This window comes from Cyclopterus lumpus, chromosome 12 (genome assembly GCF_009769545.1).
Source record: "Cyclopterus lumpus isolate fCycLum1 chromosome 12, fCycLum1.pri, whole genome shotgun sequence".
NCBI lineage: Eukaryota > Metazoa > Chordata > Actinopteri > Perciformes > Cyclopteridae > Cyclopterus > Cyclopterus lumpus.
The window spans coordinates 14,296,147-14,308,163 of NC_046977.1; the positions used below are offsets into that span (position 1 = coordinate 14,296,147).

The window sequence follows — 12,017 nt, forward strand, 5'->3', positions numbered from 1 at the left end:
ACAGCAAAACCACATGCAGGTTATTGTATAGACTTTTAATTTACACATACATAGTAGAGAAACTACAAGAACATATTTAAATACATCTGCATTAACCGTTTATAATGATACCATTTCTCTCAGTAAATGACAACTTTATCCATTCATTCATTGCATTCTATAAACAAGGTGGGTGAGTTCTCATTTCAATTCTCTCTGACATACACTCGACTGCACCATCGTCATCATAATCATCATCGTCCTCGTCATCATCATCAACAACAACAACAACATGTTGCTTTCTATTTCTTTTGACATAATAAATAATATTTTCACAATCAGGATACTCACAATAGGCCCCGATATTCAAATAAATAAACAAACAAACGAACAAACACATATAGATAGACCGCCTGTGATGTTCAGTATTCTCACTATGACATTGTATACAGTCAGGTGAAATCATTTACAAGTAGATATACAACAATAACAGACTTCAGTCTTTTGCTCCGTGTGGAACCAGAGACTCATTTGGACAGCAACAAGTACACAGAATTGGCCTTTACTAGTCGATTCACCATCTGAAGACATCTCACATATTTAGCTGACGGTGGCAATATCACCTTGACCTGCGAAGCATGTGCGATAAAGGATAGAAAGTATGGGTGGAGGGTAAAAGTATTTTAAGGGTGCCTTAAGTGAAAAATAACCAGTGCAGAAACATATGCATTGAACATAATACCACGTAGTTTTTATTTTTTTCTAACCTCACAAATCACTTCCAACTGTTCTGCCACTTTAAATTGTGTTTTGCCCTTTTTGTGTGACCACCCTGTATTAATACTTTAAAACCCCAAACACCAATACTTCATTCATCTTTCTTTTCTTATTTTGTTCTTCATGGCATGTATTCAAGTTGACGTCTAACCGAGTAAACATGGCCGTCGCATCAAGTCACCTCCAACACCTACTGCCCTCACCAGTAATGACTTGACACTGACCACGGATTTGTGTTCACGTGGAAGTTTGTTTTGGTCAATAAACACAACTGGACATGATGAGGAACATCCCATTGGGATCCGGCGTTGCCAGTATTTAAAGGTCGGTATGCTTGTTTCTCTTCAGGGTCCCCATGTTGGTGAAACAAAGGCAACAACAATAACAACAACAACAGCGACAATCTCAGCGTGAAGTCCATGCTCATCCACAGTGGTGTATGTACAGTTGACAACCACGCCCGGTCTCACTGTCCCTGTGGCGCTCTCCTCTCGCTCTTCGTCTGTTTCGAGCTGGGAAAAGAGGACAAAGTCTACCACGGCCTCCCTGGTGCTCCACAACGGCACTAAAATTCGCCAAAGACCAGAAAGGTCGTGGTTGCTTTAGTCCGGGTTGGGTAAAGCTTCGATGAGAAAAGAGGCGGACTCATTCTGTTTCCCCATATGTCGACAGTTTTGGCCCATTTCAGTTCAGGGAATGAACTGGACCCAGGGGGGAAAAGGAAACTTGTACCAGTGTGCCCCCCCCCCCCCCCCCTCCCCCCACGGCAGTACACACTGGTCAACACTGTTGTTTAAGTGCAGGGCTGTTAACAGGGGTTGTACTGCAGAGGCCCGAACAAAACGCTGTTGAAGGAAAACGTTTAAAAAGTACTTATATAATGTCATTTTCCTTTCTTTTTTTCTTCTTCTTGGGGAGTTCACGCAAATCCAGACAGCTGCTTGCCCTCAGGAGGGAGTTTGTGGGTTCAGGCTGTGAAGACAATAAATGAATGCAAACACACCATGAGTGTCATGTCCTGGTTTAGTGTTTTTAAAAGACTTAACACCGTCTGTCCCAAAGGGTCCAGAGGACCCTGTTCAGCTCTGTTCAGCTGTAACCTACACTGTAGCGATCAGACGGCTGACGTTCATGGACAAGTAATTGTGAAGCTAAGTTAAACAACATATAATTGGATGTCAACATTTTCCATTAAATGATCACCTCACGGCAAAGGAAACCAGTTTAATTTGCAGATAGTGTATATGTTTATCCCTGGCTACAAACCAAATCCAGGCTAAATATGGTTACAGCTTCCAAAAAACTATTTCAGAGGCAATTAAACTTTGCTGAACTTCCTCTGCTTTGAGTTTTAAATAATTAAATGCTTAAATCCTCACCTGACATCTACCGTGTTGATATTTCTCCATTAAAAAAGTCAAATTAATTAAAAAACACTCACCTTCTAGCTATTTGTTTAGATGGGAGATGATCTTTTCTTTTCTGAGGATGTTTGCGTAGGGAATCTGAAAGAAACAAAAAGCCAGACACAAATGTTAGATTATTCATTGTTTTCCTATACTATACAGTACAGTATATGGTCTTCATATGGCCTCGTAAACCTTGAGATTAAACATCCCCAAATAACTGGTCACCTACGTAAAAGCCACCAAGCGCTATAAGCATTTGACGCATATGACTTGTCATCATTGATACTGAAATTCCCTGCAAAATGCTTTAGTTTTAAAATAGTGTATTATTTGAGGGTTAATAACATTATTTTATTTCAAAAAACACATTTTCCTCACTGTAAAAAGAAGCAACTTACTGTAAACAATATAAAGTTTCCATTACACTGATGATGTAAAAGAAAAAAATATATCTATTCTCGTTGTTTAGCTGCGATAAACAATCCAGATTCTCAAACGTGTTGTGGCAACATAAATCTAAAATTTAGCCGCGGAGTTCATTTGAACGTCTTCGAGAAATGAATGTATCATTACTCTCAGACGGATCCATCTGCTGGTTCTAGACACATTAGTCAATTGAGATTTTTTTTCTTCTTTTCTTTTCCCTCATAAGGCTTGAATGCCTGTGCGGATACACACGTGCAGTGTGCTCTTGTGTGTGTGTGTGTGTGTGTGTGTGTGTGTGTGTTTGACATCACGTGCATACGAGTGTGTGTTGTTTGCGTGTGTCAGAAAGCAAAGACAAACACTGTCTGTCAGCCTGTCTGCCAGCTGCTGCGGTGATGATTGATGTGGACGGAAACACTCAGACGACTGCAGAGGAACTTCTCACCCATGAAAGACAAACTCCACGATTGGCTCCGTCGTTTGATGGAAAAATAAGCAATAGGAGAGCCGTCCAGTTGAGTCCTATATCGGTGGCTTTATTTAATCTTCGTTTTATTCCTGTTTTAGTCTCAAGGCATGGCTTCAGATTCCGTATTCATGCCTACAGTCTACCGTGGTTGTTATGTTAATTGGTTTGTTATTGTCACATTTCCTCATGCATTTTTTAAGTTCTTCTTTTCCCTCTTCAAATAGTGTAACTATATTTTACTGGGAAGCGCTTTATAATTAGTCTTAATTATATTCCTTGTGAAAATCATTACCATGATTGTTTTTCGACGCGAGCAGTGAGGCTTTTTTATATTCATGTATCTATAAAAGGGGTTTTTCATTTGCCGTTTAAAGGCGTAACAACGATATTTATTTTCCATCAGTGTTCAGCGCTGATTGTATCATTAGTAATCTTACCATCTGTAACTGTTGAACCATCTCTTCTCTGTAGGCGAGCTCTCGTTTCATCTGGTCTTGGAAATTATCTGAAATTAGCGTAAGTAGTTGAGTAACTGATAAAGTACAGTTATTATAATATAGCTGATGAAGGATGAAGGAGACTGAGAACAAGCAGGGGGAAAGAGGAAGGTAGGAGAGGAGGGGGGGGGGGGGGGAGGAACAAGAGAACGTTCAGAAAGATGGCGAAGGAGAAGGTGCCCTTCGGAGAATAAATAAGGAATGCCAGGTGAGTGGGAACAAAAGTGACTTACGGAAGACAGGAAATGGTGAGGTGCCCTTCAGAGCGTGAAACTCTTGCTCCAGCCTCCTCCTGAAGTCGATCTGCTCAAGCAGAACCTTCTGGAGCTCCTCTGAAGGAGCAGGAAGGAGGAGAAATGAAAATACGAGGGAGAGAAAGAGAAAAGGGGGCGGGGGGGGGGGGGGGGGGGCGGTTTGTTAGAAATGCAGTATGCATTCATCTGTATGGTCAATTCATCTGAGAGGAGTGGGGATTTATTCATTTTTTATCTCCAAACTTGACTCAAATTGAAAATATTTACCTTTCTCCATGTTCTCGACATCCTTCTTTAGCGGCACAGGAGAGGCAGCACCTTGGCTTCGATCACCTGAAAACAGAGAGAGACTTCACTTTAGATGTTTTTGTCCCACATATCCTAAAGTCAGACATAGTTACAGTGTATGATTTACATTGAGGCACCTCTAGTTGTCGTTCCATCCTATTCCCACACAACATCAGACAGTATATTAAATATCCAAGACATATGCGAGTCACATAATCATAATCTCGTCATGGACTGAATTCCCATCGGTCGTTACTTTGCTTTTTGCATCTACAGTAATCTGCATCCCTCGTCCTCTCCCTCACAGCGCCAGAGCGATGCAGTTCACTATTTGGCCACCAGATGTCGGTGCAAGTCTGTGGTAACAGTTAGACGGCGCTGGAGCTGGAGGCCTTTACTGCACTCACTCCATGACAGGTTCCATCTCTCCATGCTGTCAGACCATATTGCTCGCTATTAGGAAAACAAACGAACACTATTCGCGTTCAGAAATTACAATCAATCGATTTTTGCAGCCCGTCGAACTGAAGTGGAGGTCTGCGCTGAAAAGTTCAAAAGGCCACTCCACCAATTTGCTTAAAATGTCTTGCACGCTTGCAGGTTACCGCGCTCTCAAACGTTATAATGTCAGAACTGTCATTTGTTGGCAGGTGAATTGTTTTGACCAAGACCAGTGGCTTTAAAAAACTGCATGAAGATAGAACAACTGTAAATCAACGTAAAACAGTATTATTATAGTTATGCAGCCGTTTACATTGTGTATATTATGTCTGTGTGCTTTTCTTTTTAAAGCTTTTTTTACTGCTGGAGGCAATCTACTTGTTGCTTTAAAACGCCAGCATCTTCCATTTCGCTTTTCTTTTAACAAACATCTTCATCGCATGTTGTTTTAGAATTGAGCAGTTCTCAAAGTGTCCATTTGGTCCTCCATGTGTGTGTTTGCGCTAACGTCTGAATCGTGACAATGAGGCATTGTGCGCCTTAAATGAAGCGATCCAGCCAACTCGACGTGTACATTCTCCTCCAGTCATTTCACATCCCGGCTCCTCAAGCCTCCCCATGCTTCCCTCTCTCATTTAGAAGCCGAGAGAGAGAGCTCTCCTCTCCTCACTCTCCTCTCCTTTCCTCTCCTCTCTCTGTCTCATTTTGACAAGCAAATTTGCAGACAGTGCCCGAGGATAACAACCTCGTTTGACAGTCAATTAACCGTGAATAGTCAAAGCCAAGGCGGTTTGCATTACATAAATGGAAAATTAGATTATTTTTTCTCCCTAGAAACAGAGGGAGAGTTTAAAGACAGTGGAAGTGGGTGGGGGTGGGGGTGGTGGGGGGGACTCAGAGGAATCAGGCCTTCTAATCACGTAGAGCTTCCCACCGCCCAGGGAGACGTTTGGCAATCAGGGGAAAGGTGGTCTCATTTAATTTGTTTCGTTGTAATTTTTTCGAAATACATTATACATTATGCGCAGGGATCATTACGGTGTGTGTGTGTGTGTGTGTGTGGGGGAGGGGGGGGGGGGGGGGGGGGGGTTGGAAGTGTGTGGTGTGTGTGTGTGTGTGTGTGTGTGGGGGGGGGGTAGATATAAATGTTGGCACAGATGTCATAAAGCACTTTTAATGTCTTCCTGACAGATATAAAAAGGCAATAAGCTGTGATCTTTTTCAAACGGGAAAGGGGTTTTTTTGCACTGAGGAGGGGGAAAAAAAAGGCAATTATGTCGGCGGGGATATGGGTCTTAGCATGGATGATTTGCCAGCGTGGCTGCTTATCTCTGAGCTGATGTTTTCTTGTTGAACTATAACGGCCCCCCTAAGAGTAACAGCCCCGGCGACAGCGCCGCTTAAGAGAGCAGCCGTGGCAGAGCAGCGGCAGAATCAGCTTTCCACTGCTGTTTCATCTCTGTGTATTTATATGACTCCCTTAACTCACGTCTAAGAGGAGGAGGAGGAGGAGGAGAATGAGGTGGATGAAGCTGAAGACTGAGGATCGTTCTCTCACTAAGTATTCTGAGTCTCGTTTGTCTAAAAAGAAGAAATACCATTGACACTATAATGTATATTAAGTCATATGTTTTTAATACGCGTTGTTTATTTTATGTATGGACATTTAAACACGATACATCTTCATCGATGTGTGTGCTGAGGGACGACAGAGACTGTTGCTTTTGATGCCATTATAAACATTTCCTTAAACAATGTGTTTATTGATTGATTTACCTCTCAATATTGTTACCTTTTTAATGTCAGAGTGCAAATAGTTTCTATTCCTGCTCTCTAGATATGTTAATAAACGTTGTAGTTCAAATTCGCTAACTACCATTCACAGTAACAAGCTGCCGTTGCAATAATTAATTGTGTTGTTGCTTTTTTATTATTTCCCTGATGCACATTTTCAATCATGACTCCATCTGAAGTTTCATAAAGAAAGCAAATTTGCTCTGCGATGTGAGATCCAAATTACACTAGAGAAAAGCCAAATGCCAAAATTAAATTAAGCCCGCTCTCCGACGTTTGAGAGTACCTAACATGTCATGTAAATGTTTCACTGTATTCTTTTCATTGATTGCCTTGTTGTTGTACCATCTACAGCTGCTCTGCAACCACACACACACACACACACACACAAAAAAACAACAAGCGAGCATTCGCACCTGAGCTTTCCCTCCAGTAGTCGGGCGCCGACGTCTCACTCTCTGGCACAAAGAAACTATTCTGCTCTTTGTTTTCATCTGGGAGAAAATGAAACAGAGGAACAGACAGGAGGAGAGTTTCAGTAAGGCCCATTGGTTGAGCTGGTTATCCGGACACATGGAGATAACTAAGTGTGCGCATGGTGTGTGTGTGTGTGTCTTCTGTGTGTGTCCCCTCTGTGTGTGTACGTGATGCACCACCGCAAAACACACAAAGACATTTTTCTTCGGCGAAAATAAAAGGGTCAGCGCGGGAGATGAGAGGAGCAAATGAAACGTCACAGGAATATGAGCCTGGCAGGGACACGGAGGCACCATAAAACCACTCACTCAGACACTAAATGAAACAAAGACGCTCTAATACAACTGACTCAGACGTCTGATGGAACAGCTGGTGTGTAACAGTTTGCTGGAATAGATTGGGCAAAGCTATTTGATGAAAGAGTGTAAAACCCCTTCAAACACTTGATGGAACCGAGACATTGTAAAACAACTGTAGGGTGAAAGACGTGGTGTCAAGCGACCCATGCAAACAGTAGAGCAAGCAAAGTGGGCTTTTTTCATAGATTATATATATATATATATATATATATATATATATATATATATGAAGAAAAAACTGAGTTTTGGTTTCGAGAGAATAGAATTTTAGAGTTTGAAAATAGAAACAATTAAAGTAAACAGTAAAATGCAAAACAATTATTTTCGGAGAACTATTTTGTCTTTTGTCTAGTGTGTAATCGTGTAGACTTTTCAACCCGTGCATCAGAAAATATGAATAGAAAAGGTTTAGAAAATCAGAAGATGAAAATGCCTCACCAGAAACGCTGGAGTTGTCTTTGGTTGCGTACACAGGTAGTCCTTCGTCTCTATTTTTGTGAGCCTGAAAACAACATGTAGTCGGTTAGAATTCATATACATATGATGCACCATATAGTTAAATTACAACAGAGCAAGTCTAATAGACAATAATAATAATAGTGTTGTCATTTTTATTCTGTAACGTTGTTATTGTCTATTACAAGGTGGGCTTTAATTTGTTATTCTATTAGCACCTGCTTTATTTTCTTATTAATCTGAAGTCTAACACATTAGCATTGGGGTAATGTACCCTCCCCGTTTAATCAGTCAATGTTAGCATTCATTTGTAATGATGCAATTTGAAATATACGGTTAACACTTTTTTTTACCTGCATTTGCAGTATGTTACTCAATGGAAGATTTCGCTCTGTTCTGGTTCAAAATGCTGCTCATAATTCTACCTCCCTCCTCCTTTCTCTGTCTCTGAGGCCCGGTTAATGTGGGAGTCGACAGGTTAAAGATTAGAGTTGCCCTAACAGGCTGGGGTGACGGAGGGAGAACAAACACGCCGTGGCCATTAAACAACCCACACCTGGGCCTGGATCAGAGTGGGGTGACTGTTTCAATTTCTACAGGGAGAAACCAGCCCATCAATCTGCTTATGCAGATCACATCACTGCCTGACTGCAGCACCATTTAAATAATAATTAGCTAAAGTGGCCTAGGGGGATATTTACGTTTTTGTAAGCTGGGTCCTCTCGGTGAGGTGGGGAGCTCGAGAGAGGCAGGCTTGCAGTCGGGGAGGCAGGCAGGCTGGAGGACTCCTGCTGCGTGGGGTCCGAGGAGGAGGGAGGGGAGGTGCTGGTGTACACAACGCCACTCCCTCTCTCCTTCCCCCTCTCCTCTCCGTGACTGTCGCTCAATGCGGGGAGGTACAGGTTGGTTTGAGTCTGTGGCGGCCTGCCGGTGAAGATCCCTTCCTCATCCTCGTCCTCTTGCTTCGATGACTCCACATCCACCTCCCCCTCCTCTTCGCTTTCCACCCCCTCCACCTCTCCTTCTCCTCCACTATCACTCCCGTAACTACAGCTGCTGCTGGGCGATAGCCGCTGGTGGCGATCGGACCTGGAGACCACGACCCCAAAGTCCTCCTCTGCTGTCCCAGTACCGCTGCTGTGGAGCTTGGCGATGCTCTCGGCATCCTTAATAACGGGTCGGAAGGCCGAGCCGTAGCTCGGCTTCCTAGTTTGGAGGGTCGGGGTGTCCAGGAGTTTGAGCCAGCCCTCTGACGTCACAGGGCGAAGATCAGGGGCTACTGTTGTACACTCTGGGTCAAACAGCCCGGATCTGGGCGTTGTAGTCCCGCTGCCGGGGGCCATGGATGCGCTGACACTATTGCCGTTGCCAGTTACAGCGCCTGGCTCACTGGGGTCTGAGAGATCCAAAAAGGCCTGTCTGAGAGAGGGGTTGTCTGCCAGGGAGGAGAGGGCGTTGGGCTGAGGCTGGAGGTAGGTGGGGACAGGGATTCCTCCTCCTGCTCTTGGTGGCCAAAACATGCAGAAAGGAGGATAAAAGGTGTCTTTGCGGCCAGGCCATAAAAGACCCGACAACCCCGTTGCTTTCTGGCCACCTGAAACATCACTGTCATCTTTTTTCTGCTGGCAAAGGCCGAACGCCGGGAAGGGGTAAGGCGAGGGGAAGAGCGACGTGGGAGGGAACTTCTGCAGCATGCCGAAGCCTTTGCTTGGGACAGGGATGACAGGGTAGCTACGTGGGGCCTTACGGGGCGACAGACTGCCTCCATCCAAATCATCGTCGTCCTCGAAGCGGGCTCTTTTCTGAGCAACCAGGTCAGGTCCCATCATGTGAGGCATTAACGAACCTGGGTGAGTCTTCATAGGACCCATTGAGGAACAATGGGATGAAGAGGGAAGCGCTCTCTTTCGGCTGCCTCCATTGAACATTGCCTTGACGTCTTCCCATGCGAAGGCCATCTCATCCGCCGGTTGTTTGTCAGAGAGTTTGAGGTGTCGTCGCCAGGAGTTGAAGTTGGCAGCGTCGGGCTGGGTGTACTTGGCGTCTGGTGTGCGGTGGGAATGGAAAATGAACTTATTTGGGGAGAAGTACATGTTGCACAAAGAGCACTTGATGCATTTGGCCCTGGAGCTGTTGTAGCGTGCTGGGATGAAGTTACCGCGGCAACCCCAGGCGCACTCGTGTGTCACATCGAAGGCGAAGTTGTCGGGCAGTTTGGGCGGTGCGTTCTCTCCCAGGAAGGACTTGCAGAGGCGCTCGGCTTCGCGCTTTGTGATCATGCCACAGCGGCGTGACGAGATGGGCATGGCACCGGCCCGGCGAAGAATCTCCAACTGAACCGGAGTGCACTGGACGCAAGTGATGCCCAGTGCCACGCGGCGATTATGAATCTCATTGTAACTGTAGTTCTTGAGGAGTGTGTTGGAAATCTGTGCCAGGCAAAGTCTCTCGTTGTGATCAATGACCAGCGATACAATGGGAACGCCGTATAGGATGACCTGGCCGACCTGGTTCGGCTTGAGGGGTGAGGAGGAAGAGGACGGAGAAGGGGAGGATAAGGACGAAGATGAGGAGTGGTGATGGGCAGGTCTGGGTGGTGTTCGGGGTTCCTGTTGGTAGGAGCCTGTTGAGCTCGTCATTATGATGTCATTAGTGCTCGAGAGATGGCTCTTGTCCATACTTGGAGGGAAATTGTTTGTAGAACGACCTGCATGAAAAGAAAGGATGAAAGAAAGATCCACAAACGTTGATTTTTTTTCTTTTTTACCCCCTAAAAATTATCCTGTCTCTCTGTATAACAAATAATATGAAATAGGTAGATAATTACTGATGATATACACACACGTGTGGAATTTGTAAAAAATAAAAATAAATAAAAGTGCACACTGAATACTATTGTAAACTAATTGCATTTAAATTAAGTGTTAAGTGTCCAATTTGTCGACAAATATCTTTATTATTATTTTAGTTATTTTTCTGAAGTGCTACAATTTATTAGATTATAGATTTGGTATCCAAACTACTATTACTGCATTAATAATTCTCTGTGATAGGTGGTGTTTGGTTATGAACATTTTTTTCGTTTTTTCATTTTCAGATGTAGTAAATTTAAAAAGGTATATCAGAAAAAATATTTATTTTCCTAGAAATATAGCCTTTTTATTATGCTTTCCATTCGCAGCTCTGAAGTAATAAGTGTGTTTGTGTGTGTGTTTGTGTGTGTGTGTGTGTGTGTTTTCAACAGTTGGCCATTGAACAAACTGTGAAAGGATAACACACTCGTCTAACATAACGGTCACAATTAAAGTACAATATTATTCGGATTTCAACCCAAACATATTAGCACAAATGAATGTATACATTTGACATATTTATATATTCTTTATATCTACAAAAACACTGTAACCTAAATAGTTCATGCTTGTGTTATTTAAAGGCAAACTAAATATGTCACGCAGTTTAGGAGGCAATTTCTAGGAAACCGTTTTGTTAAACAAGATATCAACTTTCATTTTCCATTAAACAAATTGGTTGTGTCACATTAATGTGACACACTGGCTACATACTGTAAATTCTTTCAATTTATTAGGATGTATTTCAAGAAGCAAAAATTGTAAAAGTTTTAGTGGAACTTCTATGTGACACCAACATTAATTGTGGAATTATTTAAACAAATTATACAGTAATGGTTTTGAATATAGCATTAAACCAACACATTTTAACTTCATAGTAAAAGTCTGCCATGTGCTGACAAATATATATTACTTGAAAATGGGCTTTAGTATTTTATTAAAATGACACCTTCTGAAATGTGTATAGAAATATTGCCTATACAGCTCAATTAAATTAAACCTCTGCATCGCATCGCATTTGTAATATGCTTTATGAATAAAAAGAGCAAAACAACGAGGGAGACATTGTTTCTGTTTTGTTCAATCATTTCACTTAATTTACCGTTATTTTAGGGTGAAATTGTGTGTTGCTTTAACAAATACATTGCTTACGTGTAAAGCCACTTATTTCCACATTATATTCAGGAGAACATTAATATAATAGCGACATTCAGAACTGAATCACAAGGTGTTTTTTTTAGTAAAACAGAAAGTTCCCAGTTGAACTGGAACAATTTAATGCAGCGCAAACGCAGGCGCAATATTGTGTTGGCCGAAGAGCAAAAAAAAACGGTTTTAAGGAGCTGCACGGGGATAAGAGCCAATAAACAAATTAAGAAATTTACATTCTAACGCAAGAGTTTAGAGTTTGGCTTCAAATCGCACCAAATATTAAAGCTATTGAAACGTAGAATTTCCGTTCAGCCCGAGACAAGTTTAATTTCTACCAAAGTTGCAGGCCTTTATTTACGCGTGTCAGTTAGTCAGTCGTCGTGTGGA

General features: G+C 42.7%; 1 protein-coding gene across 1 annotated transcript; it reads right to left on the reverse strand.

Annotated features, from left to right (window-relative positions):
• Window positions 1–2,204: 2,204 nt before the first annotated feature.
• On the reverse strand, window positions 2,205–10,304 carry skor2 (SKI family transcriptional corepressor 2). The gene is made up of 7 exons (XM_034547313.1): window positions 8,328–10,304; window positions 7,609–7,672; window positions 6,751–6,828; window positions 4,079–4,144; window positions 3,791–3,889; window positions 3,498–3,565; window positions 2,205–2,261 (listed from the first exon to the last, which is right to left on the reverse strand). Exons 1-7 carry the CDS (start codon window positions 10,302–10,304, stop codon window positions 2,205–2,207), a joined length of 2,409 nt encoding a protein of 802 aa, XP_034403204.1.
• Window positions 10,305–12,017: the final 1,713 nt, after the last annotated feature.

Bases quoted from the DNA above. Each gene is read 5' to 3' on its own strand.
- skor2 (XM_034547313.1), bottom strand. From the start codon at position 10,304: ATGGACAAGAGCCATCTCTCGAGCACTAATGACATCATAATGACGAGC. The intron at 4,145-6,750 runs GTGCGAATGCTC...CTCTGTTTTCAG, and splicing joins CTACTGGAGGGAAAGCTCAG to GTGATCGAAGCCAAGGTGCT. The intron at 3,566-3,790 runs GTAAGTCACTTT...CGCTAATTTCAG, and splicing joins CTCACCATTTCCTGTCTTCC to ATAATTTCCAAGACCAGATG.